This window comes from Spermophilus citellus, assembly GCF_964194105.1.
Source record: "Spermophilus citellus genome assembly, chromosome: 9".
In the NCBI taxonomy this organism is placed as follows: Eukaryota; Metazoa; Chordata; class Mammalia; order Rodentia; family Sciuridae; genus Spermophilus; species Spermophilus citellus.
The window spans coordinates 104,436,533-104,456,242 of NC_138191.1; the positions used below are offsets into that span (position 1 = coordinate 104,436,533).

The 19,710-nt window shown below is 34.1% G+C and overlaps 1 protein-coding gene across 7 annotated transcripts in view; it reads left to right on the forward strand.

Moving 5' to 3' along the window:
• The window catches only part of IPP (intracisternal A particle-promoted polypeptide), a 38,211-nt gene extending 18,501 nt beyond the window's left edge, over window positions 1-19,710 (forward strand). For 5 of the 7 annotated variants that reach the window (XM_081307195.1, XM_081307197.1, XM_081307196.1 and 2 more), the window contains 6 exons: window positions 189-356; window positions 3,811-3,948; window positions 4,902-5,024; window positions 6,307-6,333; window positions 7,161-7,381; window positions 18,669-19,710. In XM_081307195.1, coding sequence (XP_081163321.1) covers window positions 189-356; window positions 3,811-3,948; window positions 4,902-5,024; window positions 6,307-6,333; window positions 7,161-7,381; window positions 18,669-18,893 — 902 coding nt within the window. In that variant the 3' untranslated portion in view covers window positions 18,894-19,710. The remainder of the gene's footprint in view (window positions 1-188; window positions 357-3,810; window positions 3,949-4,901; window positions 5,025-6,306; window positions 6,334-7,160; window positions 7,382-18,668) is intronic. The other 2 variants (XM_081307198.1, XM_081307200.1) reach the window with 2 other exon arrangements.

A 19,710-nucleotide genomic window follows, 5' to 3' on the forward strand; every position in this document is an offset into this window, starting at 1 on the left:
ACATTTAAGAATAATACATTTGTATGTTATTTTTTATATATGGCAACATAAATAATGCATTTATTTCTTGGCATACAATAGTTATACTAAGTGTTTAGAGGTAGATGGCTAAATTTTCCTCATTACTGTTATTCTCATATTGAGTAGTAAAGGATTTTCTGTTTACTTCCTTTTTTTCTTTTGTTTAGGTGGATATACACGGTTGCAGGGGGGGCGATGGAGTGATAGCAGAGCTCTCAGCTGTGTAGAACGTTTTGACACTTTTAGCCAGTACTGGACCACTGTGTCTTCACTTCATCAAGCTCGATGTGGACTGGGAGTCGCAGTTCTGGGAGGGATGGTCTATGCTATTGGAGGTAATAATAAAAATGCCTTATTTCACTTATTAATCTAGTTGGCTACATTTTTTGGCACTATCCTCTCTCCTCAGCCCCTAGTTCACTGCATTCTTATATGTCTTATATATAAATGCTAGGTGCTATGTGATATACATAGATATAGTTACACTCTATAAAAATTTTTTTTTGTGAGGTGCTGGGGATCGAACCCTTGTGCATGTGAGGCAAGCACTCTACCTACTGAGCTATATTCACCAGCCCCCAAATATTTTTTTATTGAATTGATCAAGGAAAGAAAACACAAGTTGTTGAATGATTCATATCAGACAGATCCTGTGATTTTTTAACAAAACAGAATACTTAGGTTTGGTTTTAATAAAAAAAAAAGTTGTTTGTAAAATGTAATAAGCCATGTATTTTATGAACAAAATGTAATAAACCATCTATTTGAACTTTACTTATATGTCTAATGTGCACTTCAGACTTAACTTGTCTAAACTAAACTCTGATTTCCTAAGGTCTTAAGTCTGTATCTTTCCCAGGGTTTGCCATCTATAAATTGTAACCATGATTTACCTAGTGACTTAGGACAAAACTTCAGTCATACTTGATACCATTCTTTCTTTTATAACCCCTATCCAATTCTCCAAAATATAGAAAGATATACCTTCTTCATTAGTATAGTATAATACCTTAGTTTTCCTGATTGTATTTTTGTTTCTCTAAATCTATTCTATACATTATAGCCTATGATGTTCTTCTAACATTCGGGTCTGATCATGTCATTGCCATGCTCTGAAATGGCTTCCTGTTCACTTCCCCACCCCAGGCCCCCCAGTACTGGAATTGAACCCAGGAGCATTCTACAACTGAGTATATCCCTATCCCTTTTTATTTTTTTTATAAGTTTATTTATTTATTTTAATTAGGTATATATGACAACAGAATGCATTTTGATTCATTGTACACAATTGCAGTACAACTCTTCATTTCTCTGTACATGTAGCATTGCACCATATGTGTAGTCATACATGTACCTAGGATAATAATGTCCATCACATTCTTTTATTTTATTTTGAGACAGTTTTGCTATGTTGCCCTGACTAGCCTTGAACTTGCTTTCTCCACCTCCCAAGTTGCTGGGATTACCAGGCATGGGCTACTGTGCCCTTTCCTGTTTACTCTTAAGATCAAAACCAATCTATAATATCCTTCAAGGGCCCTACATAATATCTGGTTTCTGTCTAGCTCTCAATCTCTTAAATCTCACTTCTACTATTCTTCCCTTCATGTGGTTGTTTTTTTGGGGGGGGTCCATTTTCTTTGACATAATATATTTATTTATTTATTTATTTTTATGTGGTGTTGAGGATCGAACCCAGCGCCCCATGCATGCCAGGCGAGTGTGCTACCGCTTGAGCCACATCCCCAGCCCATCTTCCCCTCATGTTTAACTGCACTGTCCCTCTTGCCTTTTTCTTGGAAAAGTTACCTGAGTTCTAGTTTAATTGTTTTAGTTTTCTCAGTTGTAAAAGAAAGATGATGTAAAACTTACTCAAATATTCATTCTTTTAAACAGAATGATAAATTTGCTCTTATTATAGAATTCATGTTTGAGAAATATTGCATGACCTCTGTTTGTAAAATTTGTACTATTATTCTACCAGTTAGAAAAAAACAATGTGTTTATTTAGAAACTGGACCTCTGATCATGATTTTGTTTTTGTGGTTTTTTCTTTCTTTCTTTTTTTTTTTTTTTTTTTGGTTCTGGGGATTAAATTCAGGGGTGCTTACCCACTGAGCCACATTCCTATTATCTATTTTTAATTCTACCACTCAAACAATCCATGTGATTTTTTTTGAATTTTATTTAGAGACAGGGTCTCACTGAGTTGCTTAGGGCCTCCCTAATTTGTTGAGGCTGGTTTTGAACTCTCTGAGAGCTGCTGGGATTACAGGTGTGCACCACTGTTCCTGGCTTGCTTTTGTGTTTTTTAAACATAGGTAAGAAGTCCATTAGCTGGATGCAGTGGTTCATGCTTATAATGCCAGTGACTCAGGACACTGAGGCAGGAGGATTGTGAATTCAAAGCCAGCTTCAGTAACTTAGTGAGACCCTAAGCAAATCAGTGAGACCCTGTCTCTACATAAAAATAAATTAATAAAAAAAAAGGGGGGCTGAGGATGTCGCTTAGTGGTTAAGCACCCCTGGGTTCAATCTCTGGTACCAAAAAAAAAAAAAAAAGTTCATCAGCAATAAATATTCTTTGTCTCCATCCTGAGTGAATTCAGAGGATCAGAATATGGTTATCTTCCCAGGACTCCCAGAGCACTTGACAGTGTGATTATGTAGAACTTCACTATTTAGCCTTATAGTATTTGCTAATTGATTCTTGTCAGCTCAGGTGGTTGTGATGTTCTTAACCAAGAACAATTTTTTGAGCTTTTCTTTATCTGGCATATATTAGGTGCTCAACTAGCAGTAATGTTCAGTAAGCATAATTATCATGTTTACATTGACATATAATTCATGAACATAATACATTTCTTTATTTATTTAGGTGTGCCTTAATTTAAAATTTTATAATTTTCATTTATTAATTTATTTTTGTGGTGGTGGGGATTAAATCCAGGGCTTATGTTCACTTAGCACATGCTATAACTCTGAGCAACACCTCCATCTCCCCGATTTACCTTTTTTTTTCTTTTAATATTTTTAGTTGTGCAGGGACACAATACCTTTATTTTATTTATTTATTTTTTATGTGGTTCTGAGGATCAAACCCAGTGCCTCACACATGCTAGGTGAGCACTCTGCCACTGAGCTACAACTCTATCCCCCTAGACAAATTTTTGGACTCTGCTTTAAAATACTATTTTAAGTAGTATGTTTTTTAAAATTTTCTTTTTCTGTTTGTTGCTACATAGGATTATGGTTACATTGAGCCACAAATTGTACTAAGACCAGCTACCCAAACTAATACTTGAAAAAATATAGTAATGTTAAAATACAAATTGTGTCCTCCGAAATTGCATGGATTAGCTGGATCTGGTGGTGCATATCTGTAATCCCAGCCACTTAGGAGGCTGAAGAAGGAAGATCACAATTTCCAGGCCAGGCTCTGCAACTTAGTGAGACTTTGTCTCAAAATAAAAAATTGAAAGGACCCGGGATATAGCTCAGAGAAAGTACCTCTGAGTTCAATCTCTATACCTACCCCTCAAATTACAAGGATTGTTTGAGTGGTAGAATTAGAAATAGATAATAGGAAAATTGCCTTTATTTCATAAATAGGCTTAAATGACAGTTCTGTAGATTCAAAATAATGCTTGCTGAGCAAATGAATTTAATGATATTTTAAAATCACATAACAGTTGAATTGTCTAAAACAGAATGTTATTGAGTATTGTATTATGGTTCTGTGGTTTAGCATTACTAAATCCTTTGTTGTGTGTCTCTTATTTAAACCAGGTGAAAAGGATTCAATGATTTTTGACTGTACTGAATGCTATGATCCAGTTACTAAACAGTGGACAACTGTAGCTTCAATGAATCACCCCCGCTGTGGCTTGGGAGTGTGTGTGTGTTATGGGGCTATCTATGCTTTAGGTAATTTAACTAATATTATTTGAATTCTTAGGTTCTGATTACTTTATAGATGTTCCTTCTCTCCAATAAAAAATGTGTATCTTTTCAAAACTATTAATTCCTATTCTCAAATTTGTATTACTTGAAGAATATTGTCAAGTATGGGGTTTTGTTTTGTTATGTTTTTACAGGGCTTCTCTATTATCACTTCTTTTGACTTTTCTTTTTTATTCTCTTTAAGTATGAAGTTTTAAAAGGAGATAGTGATAAAAATATAGATGAGCTATCCAAAGAAACACTCTAGCTGACTGGCTAAATCTCATGATTTTGATTAAGTATATAACATTTCTAGCACTCTGAATGGTAGTCTCCCCCGCTTTTTTTTTTTTAAATCATTTTCTCTTTAACTCACTGTGTGGAACTCATGTTCTTCCTATACCTCACCATTAAAACCTATTCTGGAAAAGATATCAGTTATCTGAATGTGAATTTAGTCCATTATATTTTATCACTCCCATAAGTACTTTCATTTTGCAATTATACTTAAAATAACAGAAAAAAAAAACATTTTCAATTTCAAGAGTTGGAGAATGATAAGAAAATGCTATTGGGATGAGGGCCTCTTTGAAGTTCCTAAAATCACACTAAATAGGTAGTATACTCTGATTAGGTTTAGAACTGATCTTGATTAGTATAACCATTCTGAATTTGTAGAAATCATTTCAAAAGGTCACTTTGAAAAATACCTTGTTTCCTTTGCAATATGTTGAACTTTTTGCTTTGTTTTACTGCCTAGTGAAAGACCCAAGTTTTGCTTTTGATCATTTTCTAACTTCATGTCATCTTGGACAAATTACCTCTCTGGTTCATGTAATACTCATCCATAACATGAAGTAGTTAGATGTTTTCTAAAGTCTTTGTCATAGATAAGTTTCCTTTATCCCAGAAGTAAACATTTTTCTATTTGATTGCAGGTGGATGGGTTGGAGCTGAGATAGGTAACACCATTGAACGATTTGATCCTGATGAAAATAAATGGGAAGTAGTTGGCAACATGGCTGTATCACGATACTACTTTGGGTGCTGTGAAATGCAAGGTAATAACTTTCTTTGTTTGTTTTTTAGTTATAGTTGGACACAATACCTTTATTTTATTTTTATGTGGTGCTGAGGATCAAACCCAGTGCCCCTGCATGTGCTAGGCGAGTACTCTAACACTGAGCCACAACCCCAGCCCTAAGGTAATAACTTTATAAACCATTTTTCCACAAGATATATGTGGAAGTATGTGTGTGTGTGTGTGTGTGTGTGTGTGTGTATCTGTGTATATACATACACGTGTATTTAAACTATGTGATTTCGGGGCTTTATCTTCACAATGATATATTTTGGGTCTGTTAGTATTAAATGATTGACACTAGAAGTATAAATCTTTTACCTCATATTATTAATCTTTATTTCTGTATTGCCAAAACAATTGATTTTTTTCTGTAATAAACAAAGTTAGATTAAAATATCCAGGTAGGGACTGGGATTGTGGCTCAGCGGGGGACACCCGGGTTCCATCCTCACCACATGAAAATAAAGGCATTGTATTGTGTCCATCTACACCTAAAAAATAAATATTAAAAAAAAAATTCCAGGTAGGCAGACATACCTGATTATGCATTTCAAATGTAATTCATTATTGTCATTTTCTCCCATGAACACCTGAGTTAGTTTTTTAAAGTTAGGGAGATAGCATCAAAAGCAGTTTTCACTGTAGCCCACAGTGGTGGATGCCTATAATCCCAGTGACTGGAGAGGCTAAAGCAGGAGGGTTGCAAGTTGGAGGTCAGCCTTAGTAACTTACAGAGACCTGTTTCAAAATTTAAAAAAAAGGTTGGGGATATGGATTAGTGGTAAAGTGCCCCTGAGTTAAATCCCTGGTACCAAAAAATAAATGAACAACAACAACAAAAAAAAAAACAAAGAACAGTTCTCATGTTCTACCTACAGACTTCTTTGGTGCATGGACATTATTTTGTCTACTCTAAGAGGTAGATAGCAAGCACTGACAAATAGAACCCAATTCTGTTTAGGGTTAGAGAGCAAATTATAATGTATCTGTGGAGCAGGAAGCAATTTTCCTATTGTTGTATAATAGCTCAGCCTATAGTTTCCAATTCAAGTTCTTTATGCTTTGTGGATATTGTACCTTTTCTGATTTCCACCAGCATTTAAATGTTCAAATTATATGATCGGACTATATTTTATTGTTTAACATCATAGTATTCTCTAATTATTTTTTATTTAATATTTTTTATCTTCCCATCTAAAATTATAGAGCTAGAGAGGGATCTTAGAAATTATGTCTACATAAACTCTTTTAATTTATAGATAAGGAAGATGAAGATGAGCAAAGTTGTGAGTTGTCTTTTCTCATCAGTCATTACTGGCAAAACTGGAGTTAAAATTTACTAACGTTCACTCTGTGTTTCTTAAGATTTCACTCTTTTATAACTTATAGCTTCTCAGTTTAGATCATGAGAAATAAGATTAATAACTCAAAAATAATTTTGGATTGTCAGAACCATTAGTTTTAAGTCAATTTAATGAGCAGCTCTATAAATTTATTCTATTGTACTTTAGTAATTAATCCTGCTACCTAGATATGTAACTATTCCAAATTAAAGTCTCTATTTTATGTCCATCTGAGCAACAGGTAGGTTTTTGCTGAAGAAGACAATGTCATTCCCAGCATGCCATTTGCAGGGGGATGTTCCATGTCCCTTTCCTTTTTTATTTATGGGTAGTAGCACTGGATCTGGAACCTGAGATCACCAAGCAGACAATGAGATAGAAAATCCTTGTCTGACAAATTATTTTGTTATAATATCATTGGGTTCTTCAAGATTCAATGTCACTTTAAATTATATCCCTAATTTTTTGTAACATGCTTAAATGTGAGAAGTGATAATCTAGACTGAAGTTGATTTTTTCTTTTTTAACTTTTTTTTTAGTTGTTGATAGACATTTATTTATATGTGGTGCTGACAATCGAACCCAGGGTCTCATACATGCCAGGCAGGTGCTCAGCCACAGACACAGCCCCTTGATTTTTTTCTTTTAAATAATATTGTAAACTCTGGAATGAAATATAGTATTGGCATAGCAAATAGATCACAACTATGACTTTTCATCATTTTATCTTAAATTTCTATAGCATCTGAGCAAAAACATTTTATTTCCAGGTTTAATTTATGTAATTGGGGGAATCAGCAATGAAGGAATAGAGCTTCGTTCTTTTGAAGTTTATGATCCACTTTCTAAGCGTTGGTCTCCACTTCCTCCAATGGGAACCAGGAGAGCCTATCTTGGGGTAGCTGCCCTCAATGACTGCATCTATTCTATTGGAGGGTGGAATGAGACACAAGATGCTCTTCATACTGTAGAAAAATATTCCTTTGAAGAGGTAGGTTGGATGATTTCAAATGTTTAGAATCTGGTTTTATTTTATTTTTTAAATGTCCATAAGATCTGTAATGATGTGCTCTATTCCATTCATGAGTTTGATTATTTATACTTTTTTCTTTTCAAAGATCAACTTTTGGTATCATTAATTTGTTTTCTATTGATTTTCATTTTTTGTTTCCTTGATTTCTGTTCTTATTTTTTTTTCCTTCCTCTGATTTATTTGGATTTTTCCCTTCTTTTTCTAGATTCTTAAAGTAGAAGCAGAGATGATTGATCTTTCTTTTTCTATAATATGAGCCTTTAAAATTATGTTTTTTCAAGCACTGCTTTAATTTCATTCCACACATTTTGATATGTTGTGTTTAATTAGTATTCATCTTGAAATATTTTGTAATTTTCCTGGTAATTTCTTCTTTTGACCAATGGGAAGTATGTTATTGAGTTGAGGGTATAGTTCAGGGGTAAAGTGTGTGAGACTCTGAATTCAATCCCAGCACCAAAAAAAAAAAAAAAAAAAAGGAAAAGAGAAATATGTTATCAAATTTACAAATATGTAGGGATCTTTCAGATACATTTTTGTTATTGATTTCTCACTTAATTTCATTTCGATCAGAGAACATATTTTGTATTCTGCCATTGTTGGGTGTAGAGTTCCAATGTCGATTAGGTAAAGTTAAGTTTTTAGTGTTATTAAGTCTTCCCCAGTCTGGCTGATTTGTCCAACTATTCTGTCAGTTAGCAAGAAAGGGACATTGAAATCTCCATCAGTATTTGTGGATTTGTCTGTTTTTCTTTTCATTTCTGACAGATGTTTCCTTACATATTTTGAAACTCTGTTGGTAGATATGTACACATTGAGATTATTATATCGTCTTGGTGAATTGATATATTTCTGGTCATAAAATGTTTCTATATTTATGCCAAAGTCTACTCCGCCCAATATTAATATAGCCATTAATGCAGCTAAGCTTTCTTTTGATGAATGTTTACATGGTTTATCTTTTCCTTTACCTCTTCATTCACTCATTCATTCATTTATGCATGCATGCGTCTCATGCATGCTAAGCACAAACTTCCCCTCCGATTTTTAGTCTGTTTTTATAAACTGCAGACAACATATAGTTGTGGCCTCTTTTTAAATAGAGATGGGCAATCTCTGACTTTTATTTGGATTTTAATTTTTTGTTTCTTTTAAAGATAGGGTCTCATTGTGTTTTCCACATGGGTCTTAAACACATGGGCTCAAGTGATCTTTCCGCCTCAGCCTGCGGAGTAGCTGGGCCTGCAAATACATACCACCAAAGTCCACTAATCATCTCTGACTTTTAAATGGTTTTTAGAGTTTATGCTTTTATAATGTAATTACAGGTATAGTATAGTTAGGTTTTAGACTTCCATTTTTGTTTATATAATTTGTCTTTGGATTCTTTTTGTCCTCTTTTTGTCTTTATGTTGATTATTTTAGTATTTCATTTTTACCTCTTTTATTGTTTAGTTATTTTCATCTTTCACTTTCTTTTTCCTTTTTTTTTTTACTTTATTTTGTTTATTTATTTTTTTATGTGGTGCTGAGGATCAAACCCAGTGCTTCACACATGCTAAGCAAGTGCTCTACAACTTAGCCACAACCCCACCCCTTCACTTTTTTTCTTTAATGAATACTTTAGTGTTTATATTATTGTTGTTGTTGTTATTATTATTATTATTATTATTAGGTACTAGGAATTGAATCCAGGGCCTTGCTCATGCTAGGCAAGTGCTCTACCCCTGAGCTATATATTCCCAGCCCCACATATATATATATTTTTTTCTACATATATATTTTAATGTATCAAATCTACCTTCAAATGATAACATTCCACTTTACTTATAATATAAAAATCTTACTAAAATATACTTTCATTTCCACCTCGCATCCTTTGTGCTATTCTTATACATTTGATGTCTATGTGTTGTAAATCCCGTGATACATTTTAAACAATTCAAAATTTTAATGAGTCTTTTATAATTATCCATATAATTATAAGTTCAAGTTCTGTTCATTCTTTTAAAGAATTGATTTCTACCTTGTTTCATGTTCCCTTAGTTTTAGGGAAAATTTTGCAGGATTGGGGATTGAACCCAGGGCCTCAAGAATGCTAGGCAAGTACTCTACCACTACTGAGCTTTATCCCCAGCCCAAGAACTTCTTTGAATAACTTATTTAGTGAAGTCTCTGACAACAAATTCTCTTAGCTTTTGTTTTCTGACCTTTTTTTCCCTCTCCCTGTTTTCTTTCTTTCTTTCTTTTTTTGCCTTTATTTTGGAAAAATGCTTTGTTGAGTAGATTTTTTTTTTATTATTGGTTGTTCAAAACATTACAAAGCTCTTGACATATCATATTTCATACATTTGATTCAAGTGGGTTATGAACTCCCATTTTTACCCCATATACAAATTGCAGAATCACATCGGTTACACATCCACGTTTTTATATAGTGCCATACTAGTGACTGTTGTATTCTGCTGCCTTTCCTATCCTCTACTATCCCCCCTCCCCTTCCCTCCCATCTTCTCTCTCTACCCCATCTACTGTAATTCATTTCTCTCCCTTATTTTTTTTCCCTTTCCCCTCACTTCCTCTTATATGTAATTTTGTATAACAATGAGGGTCTCCTTCCATTTCCATGCAATTTCCCTTCTCTCTCCCTTTCTCTCCCACCTCTCGTCCCTGTTTAATGTTAATCTTTTTCTCATGCTCTTCCTCCCTGCTCTGTTCTTAGTTGCTCTCCTTATATCAAAGAAGACATTTGGCATTTGTTTTTTAGGGATTGGCTAGCTTCACTTAGCATAATCTGCTCTAATGCCATCCATTTCCCTGCAAATGCCATGATTTTGTCATTTTTTAGTGCTGAGTAATACTCCATTGTGTATAAATGCCACATTTTTTAATCCATTCATCTATTGAATGGCATCTAGGTTGGTTCCACAGTCTAGCTATGGTGAATTGTGCTGCTATGAACATCAATGTAGCGGTATCCCTATAGTACGCTCTTTTAAGGTCTTCAGGGAATAGTCCAAGAAGGGGAATAGCTGGGTCAAATGGTATTCCCATTCCCAGCTTTCCCAGGAATCTCCATACTGCTTTCCAAATTGGCTGCACCAATTTGCAGTCCACCAGCAATGTACAAGTGTACCCTTTTCCCCACATCCTCGCCAGCACTTGTTGTTGTTTGACTTCATAGTGGCTGCCAATCTTACTGGAGTGAGATGGTATCTTAGGGTGGTTTTGATTTGCATTTCTCTGACTGCTAGAGATGGTGAGCATTTTTTCATGTACTTGTTGAGTGATTGTATGTCCTCCTCTGAGAAGTGTCTGTTCAGGTCCTTGGCCCATTTGTTGATTGGGTTATTTGTTATCTTATTGTCTAATTTTTTGAGTTCTTTGTATACTCTGGATATTAGGGCTCTATCTGAAGTGTGAGGAGTAAAAATTTGTTCCCAGGATGTAGTAGTTTTTTTTTTCTTTTAGCACCTTGAAAATGATGTTTAATTTCTTCTTGCATTGTTTCTAATAGGATGTCAGTATTGATTTTTGTCTTTGCTCCCCAACATGTAATGTGTCTTTTTTTGTTGGCAGCTTTTAAGATTCTCTTTTTGTTATGGGTTTTCAGTAACTTAATTATGACTTTTAGACTTTTAGATTTTTTTTTGTAGTTGTAGATGGACAGAATACCTTTATTTTTATTTGTTTATTTTCATGTGGTGTTGAGGATCAAACCCAGTGCCTCACGAATGCAAGGCAAGTGCTCTGCCACTGAGCCCCAACCCCATCCCATGATGTGACTTTTAGAGTTTGATGTTTGACTTGCTTGGAAGTCATTAAATTTCTCAAACTATGGGATTATAGCTTTCATTAAATCAGAATGCTTTCTGTCTTATTTCTTCAAATATTCTCCAACCCTCTTTCTGTGATTCCATTTATATCTTTATAAAACTACTTGATACTTGATATTGTCCTCTAGTCACTAAACTTCTGTTAATTTTTTCCCAGTCATTTTTCTCTCTGCTTTAGCCTGGATCATTTCTTCTATCTTTTTTTTTAATTAAATTTTTTAATATTTATTTTTTATTTCTTGGCGGACACAACATCTTGTTTGTATGTGGTGCTGAGGATCGAACCTGGGCCGCACGCATGCCAGGAGAGTGCGCTACCACTTGAGCCACATCCCCGGCCCTCTTCTCTTCCATCTTCAAGTTTATTAATCTTCTGCAATGTCAAATCATATCTACAGATTATTTTATTTCAGATATTATATTTTTCAGCTTTAGAAGATTTTTTTTTCTTTCTCTTCATCATATTGGTATTTTCTTGTAGATCCTAGAACATATTAATACCTGGGTTTATTTTTCTTTTATTTTTATTTTTTAGATGTTGATGGACCTTTATTTTTTTTCATTTATTTATGTGCAATGCTGAGAATTGAACTCAGTGTCTACACATGGTAGGCAAGCTGCTCTACCACTGAGCTAAAACCCTAGCCCTTTAATACCTGTTTCAAAATCCTTATCTGCTAACTTCATTATCTCTATAATTTTGGAGTATCCATTGATTGTTTTTCTTCCTGGTTTGAGTTACAGATGCTACTACACATCTGGTAACTTTTGATTGGATGCTGGACAGTGTGAATGTTATGTTGCTGAGTGTTTGGATTTATTTTTTTATAAGACAGCTATTTCTTTTTTTATTTTTTTTATTGGTTGTTCAAAACATTACAAAGCTCTTGACATATCATATTTCATACATTATGGATTTTGTTTTCTTCCGTTAGTTTTGAGTTTAGTTTCAGTACACAGTTTAATTATTTGCAAAATGTATCAATCCTTTTGAGACTTGTTCTTAAACTTCATAGGGAAGGTCTAGCATAGCCTATCCTTCAGGTTAGTCTATCCTTACTACTAAAGCATAACCCTTCTTGGGCCTCTATTGAATGCCCCAAGTGCTCTCTTTACTTTGGCTATTCAGAACTGCAATATCATGCAGTCTTGTGTGAGGTCTGAGAATTGTTCAGCCACAACTCCTGCCATTAGTTGTTTTTGCTTGTTCTCATGAGGTCTTACCTTAGCCATTTACCAATGAGTGGTATTTAGCCCAAGACTTTAGGGGACTTCTATCCTCTGGCACTGTTACTTGCAAATATCTGGTACTTCAGCCTCTCCAAAACTGATCTCTGTCTCCTAAACTAGCTGACTTTCAGGCTTCACTTGGGATCCCCTTCTTGTACTACTATTAAGAAAGCATCCCTTGGGCTGGGGATGTGGCTCAAGCGGTAGCGCGCTCGCCTGGCATGCGTGTGGCCTGGGTTCGATCCTCAGCACCACATACCAACAAAGATGTGTGTCCGCCGAGAACTAAAAAATAAATATTAAAAAAAATTCTCTCTCTCTCTCACTCTCTCTCCTCTCTCACTTCTCTCTCACTCTCTCTAAAAAAAAAAAAAAAAAAAAAAAAAGAAAGCATCCCTAGACATGAAAACTGCCTTGTTTGTTCCTTTTTCTCAGGGATCACAGGTTTATATTACCTGTTATCTAATGTCAAAGCACTGTTTCATTTGTTTTGTCCAATTTTCTAGGTCTTAATGGCAGGAGGACATGTTTGATAAAATTTATCATGTCTGAAATTGGAAATCCTTCCTGTGTCCTTTTGATATATTCCCATTATTCATTGACCATTTCTTTACTTTCTGTCAAAATAAAACCTTTTAAGTCCGTCTATGCTTTTTCTGTTCTAGCCCTAGAATCAGCCATTTCTTCAAGAAGCCGTAGCTTCTCTTAGTGAAGAACAGTATTTAGAATTCAGATTTCAGTTCCTAACTGCTCCTAAGGAGTTCCTCCTAGGCACTGAGTAAACATAGCTAAGAATTATATGTATGTATATGTGTGTATGTATTCACACATATATTATTCCATAACTCTGAATATATTTGTACATTTGTATTTTATTTTATTATTTTTATTTTTATTTTAAACAGAGAGAGAATTTTTAAATATTTATTTGTTTTTTTAGTTTTTGGTGGACACAACATCTTTGTTTTGTTTTGTATGTGGTGTTGAGGATTGAACCCAGGCCGCACGCATGCCAGGCGAGCGCTCTACCGCTTGAGCCACATCCCCAGCCCTGTTATTTTTAAAAAATATTTATTTTTTAGGTGTAGACGGACACAACAAATGCCTTTTTATTTCTTTATATGGTGCTGAGGATCGAACCCAGGTCCCACCCGTGCTAGGGGAGCGCTCCACCGCTAAGCCACAATCCCAGCCCAACATTTGTATTTTAAAACCATAAGTTCAGGGGCTAGAGTTGTGGCTCAGAGATAGAGCACTTGCCTAGTATGTGTGAGGCCCTGGGTTCGATCCTCAGCACCACATAAAAATAAATAAATAAAATAAAGGTATTGTGTCTAACTAAAAAATAAAAATATTTTTAAAAAATTAAAAAAAATAAAACCATAAGTTCATATGACAGCTTCAATTCCAGTACAACACTTCAAGTTTTTTCAGCCCTTTCTCCTTTCCATATTTACATACTATCTTCTTTGTCGACTAAAAACTTGACTCCTATTACTATCAATATATTTACTTATTTGTTCATTCAATTTACTTACTTGCTAGATGAAACCAATCTCCCTAGCATACTGTCTTCTCTACTTGTCACCTCCATGCATTACCTATCCCATCACTGTCCATGTGAGCTCTTCCATGTTCCCTCATGCTCTCACTTACTGAGTTGACTCAATTGTGCTAGAAGGGAAAAGAAGAAAAAGACAGGAAAAGGTTGGGTGGTCAGCTTTGGTTCACTATTCTATCAAGTATTTGTTCATTGGTTCATTTATCCATCAGAAATACTTACAGATTTCACAGTATGTAAATAGGAATCAGGCACTATGCCCAGAAAGAAGAACAAACTAAACATATGACCACTGCTCTCAAGGAAGATACATTGTAGTGGGGAATATGGAGAAATAAATAGACAATTACATTATAAAACTTCAACTGCTAAGATACTGAAGTACAAGATGTGTTATGCCTTAGACTTGAATAATGGGAATATATCAAAAGGACACAGGAAGGATTTCCACTTTCAGACATGATAAATTTTATCAAACATGTCTAAATTAATTTCCATGGAAAACTAATTTTTACTTCATTCTTTAAATTTTTTATGTTTCTGGTACTGGGGATTGAACCTACAACAACTTAATCACTGAGCCACATACCTAGCCCTTTTTCATATTTTATTTAGAGGCAGGGTCTCACTGAATTGCTTAGGGCCTTGCTAAATTGCTGAGGCTGGCTTTGAACTCTTGATCTTCCTGCCCCATCCTCCTGAGCTGCTGGGATTATAGGCGTGTGCCACTATGCCTGGCATTTAACAGCTTTATTGGGAAGTAATTCAGCATTTTGATTGTGTCTACTTTTTGGCTTTATGAACAATGCTGCTGTGAAAGTTCAGGTTCAAACATGTTTATGTGGACATGTTTTCACTGCTTTTGTGTATATACTTAGGAGTAGAATTGCTGGTTCATGTGGTAAATGTCTTTAACCTTCTTAGGTACTGCCAGAGTGTTTTCTGAAGTGACTTCACTATTTTATAAAATCACAAACAGTATATAATGATTCCAGTAACTCCATATCCAAGGCTTTTTTTTTAATTGAAACAGCTTTTCATGTGTTTATTGGTAATTATTATATCTTCTTTGAAGAAATATCTACTTAATTTGTCCATTTTAAAATTGGATTATTTATCTTTTTATTATGGAGTTGTAAGAGTTCCTTATATAGTCTAGATGCAAGTCCTTTGCCAGATATATGATTTGCAAAAAAAAAAAAAAATCTTGGGGCTACAATTGGTAGATTACTTGCCTAGCATGTGTATATGTGGAGCCTCAGCACCACATATAAATAAATAAATAAAATAAAGGTATTCCATCTATCTACAACTATTTTTTTAAATTCTGTCATTCTAAGGGTTTTCTTTATTTTCTTTTATTTTTAATAACTTTAATTAATTAATTTATTTATTTTTATGTGGTGCTGAGGATTGAACCCCGTGCCTCACACATGCCAGACGAGTATGTTATTACTGAGCCACAACCCCAACCCAGTCTTTACTTTCTTGATTGTATTTTTAGAACTACAAGTTCAGGGCTGGGGCTGGGGCTCGGGCTCAGTGGTAGAGTGCTCGCCTAGCTCATGCAAGACCCTGAGTTCGATCCTCAGCACCACATAAAAATAAATAAATAAATAAAATAAAGGTATTGTCCAACTACAACTAAAAAATAAAATATTTTAAAAAAAAGAACCACAAGTTCACATTTTGATGTTCAATGTGTTTTTTTTTTCTTTTATTACTTGTTCATTTGGTGTTGTAACTAAAAAAAAAAATTGCTTAATTTAAGGTCATGAAAATTTACATCTATGTTTTTTCTAAGACTTTCATAGTTTAAACTCTTGTATTTAAGTCTTTGATTTAATTTTCATATATAGTGTGAAGTAGGGGTTCACCTTTATTCTTTTACATTTGGGCAATTGTCCCAGTACCATTTATTGAAAAGATTATTCTATCTCCATTGAATTGTCATGGTGTCTATGTTAAAAATTGTTGGCCCAGGTTGTGGCTCAGTGGTAGAGCACTTGCCTAGCATACATGAGGCACTGGGTTCGATCCCTGGCACCACATAAAAATAAAAACAAATAAAATAAAGGTACTATGTCCAACTACAACTAAAAAAAATTATTTAAAAAAAAGAAAATTGATCGATCATATATCTGAGGGTTAAATTGGGGGCTTTTATTTCTCTTCATTTATCTACATGTCTACCCTTATGCCTATACTACACTGTCTTAACTACTGCAGCAATGCAATAACTTTTAAAATCAGAAAGTGAATCTGCCTGATCTCTTTTAAAATTGGATTATCCTTTGAATTTCATATGAATTTTAGAATCAGCTTGTCAGTTTCTTCGAGGAAGCCAGCTGAGTTTGTTGGGTTGTTTGTTTTGGTTTTTATTTATTTTTATTCTTTTGGTAGGGCTTGCATTGAATCTGAGATCAATTTGAACAGTATTGTCATCTTACCAATATTAAGTTTTAATTCATAAACGTGGGATCTTTCCTTTTATTTAAGTCATCTTCATTTTGTTTCAACAATGCTTTATAGATTTCAGTCCTTGCAGTTTGTTGTTTTAATTTATTCCAAATTGTTTTATTCTTTTTGATGCTATTATAAAGTGAATTGTTTTCTTATTTTCATATTCAGATGTTCATTTTAAGTGTGTAGAATGCAATGATCTTGTTAATGACAACCTTGCTGCATTCATAGGTCAGTAGTTTATTCTTGTTGCTTTGTTGTGTAGAGATCAAACCAAGGGCCTTGAACATGCTAGGCAAGTGCTGTACCAGACTTATATGCATGTGTGTGCCCATGTGTAGGGGTGTATTCCTCAGGATTTTTCTATATACAAGACTACATCTACTAATAGAGATTGTTTGACTTTATAAGTCTGTATTAAATATAGATGCCTTTTATTTTCTTTCCTTATTTCCCTGCTAGAAGTTCTGTAACAATGTTGAATAGAAGTGGCAAAAAGGGGCATCCATATCTTGTAAAGCATAAGGATTTTGATTCTCATTTCTGATAAATTTCAAACTTGGGTGATATTTCAAATAATTTTCACCTTTTACATTGATCTCATTTGGATCTATGTAATGTAGAAAGTGAATCTTTTGAGGATATTTTCTGTTGCTGATTTTTCTGTATGATTGTGAAATAAATAGGTTTTAGTTCCAAAATTAGTGCTTTTCAATATTGAGTTATCTTGGTTTTTTAATGCATTAATCTGAAATTGTATTGCTACTATCTACTAAAGTCTTACATCATAGATCCAAATCCTAAAGCTATATAAAGCACACTTCTAGTCTTACAAACTATTTTGAGGTCACTTGGAATAAAGAGCAGATATTGTTCTACTACACAAATAGAAATGGAAAAAACAACAGCAACATAGAATGAACTTCATGATCCCTTGTTCTAGTCATAGGGCACTTTGTGAGAGAGTAAAGGTTAGTTCTAATTATAAACATAACCCCAAAGCATCTAATTTATATAAATCAATTATGGGTATTTTGTGCATTTGTCTATCTGTTAAGATGTATTTTTTTAAAGCTATATTAGCTTTGTGATGTGTTCCATAGTTATAGGTGATCATAGCCTTCAAATTTAATCTGATCCTTCAATTTCAAAGAATTATCTCTGGTTTTGGTATTTCAGAATTTCATTGAAGTTCTGATTTGTCTAAACTGGGTACTAAGGTCAGAACCTCATTGAATTTCTGCCAAAAAGTTCATTTTTAGCATCAGTGTTTACTTAAAAGAATTTTTTTTTTTTTTAGTTGTAGATGAACACAATTCCTTTATTTATTTATTTTTATGTGGTGCTGAGGATTCAACCCAGTGCCTCAGACATGCTAGGCAAGTGCTCTATCACTGAGTTACAACCCCAACAACCCCCAATGTTCACTTTTATGATTTAAAAAATTTAGTTCATTGTATGCTTTATTTACCGATAATCTGTTCTTCGATTACCTGGCTACTTGCTGTTTTCTCTACTTATTATTAGCTTTTCTGTTTTCTTGGAATAGTTTCCCTGAAGTAGGACACTAGTAATGTTGTATTCCATAGACTTAGTTTCTCAGAATTTCATCCTATATATGATTTATATATAATCTCCTGATCATAATTTTTAAAAATATTTATTTTTTAGTTCTAGGTAGACACAATCTCTTTATTTTATTTTTATGTGGTGCTGAGAATCGAACCCAGTGCCTCACACATGCTAGGCAAATGTTCTACCACTGAGCCGTAACCCCAGCCCTCCTGATCATAATTTTCAATCAGACATGTTTCCTATTATTTTCCTCTAAATTCTATTTTGTCCATGCCAACTCATTAATTTTAAAATGTTCTAAATAAATCTACCTGGATTGTTAGTTTGAGATTTAAATGTGTTTGAGATTTAAAAAGAACCAGAATATCTGACTTCTTTTTAATATTGTTTTAGTTATCAATATTGTTTTATTTATTTATTTTTATGTAGTGCTGAGAATTGAACCCAGTGCTTCACACATGCTAGGCAAGCTCTCTACCACCGAGCTACAACCCCAGCCCAGAATATCTGACTTTTTAGAGATGTTCTCTGTTACCATTTTCTGACACTACTAACATTTATATTTTTCTCTTTTAACCAGGAAAAGTGGGTTGAAGTTGCCTCAATGAAAGTGCCTAGAGCAGGCATGTGTGTTGTAGCAGTCAATGGTCTTCTGTATGTTTCTGGAGGCCGCTCTTCCAGCCATGATTTCTTAGCCCCAGGTACCTTGGACTCAGTTGAAGTTTACAACCCTCATTCAGATACCTGGACAGAAATTGGTAACATGATCACTAGTCGTTGTGAAGGGGGTGTTGCTGTACTATGAAACATAAGGTATAAGCACACAAGCAACATTTTGAAAATGTATGATCTGATCTTTTGCAAATCAAATATTTATTTGATTATAGGACCCTTTCATTTTATTGAGTTTTATATGTATTGGGTAGATAAGTGACTAATAAGTAATTTTTCTAAAAATGTGAATGAGAAAGGATATGGAATATATCCTAAATTAATAAAGAACTCACACAAACTTGCCAAACTTACCAACAATAGAATTGGTGTTTATGCTCTCAAATTGTCCAATTAAAAATTGTTCTAATTGTAAGAATTGTTTGCTAGAAGCTTCTGAGGAATAACCTTGTTGGCTATTTTTCCAATGCAATTCAAATTGTAACATAACCTGTATATTATGTAGGATTGTTTGCTAAAAGCTTCTGAGAAATAACCTTGTTGGCTATTTTTCCAATGCAATTCAAATTGTAACATAACCTGTATATTATGTAGGAATAATATCCATGAGACAGTTTAAAGATTTGAATCAATGCAGAGCATGGTTTTCTATGGCCATAGTTTAACCTGCAGAGAAAAGCCAGTGAAACAAGTTCCTACTTTTATTTGACGGCAATTTTTACTAGCTCCAAACATTTTATTGGCAGCAGGTATAGTAGGAGGGTGTGTAGCTAACAAATAGGTAAGGTTTTGCTTGTTGATAGCCTAAGAAAAACTTTTACTTGTTCTTTTTTTTTTTTGTCTTGAGTCTGAGAATACAAGTAGGGAATTAAGAGGAGGTCCTTAGTGACAGTCTTTGATTGAAATAGATGTTGTAATGGGTGATGGAGCACGGCAAATCATACTTCACA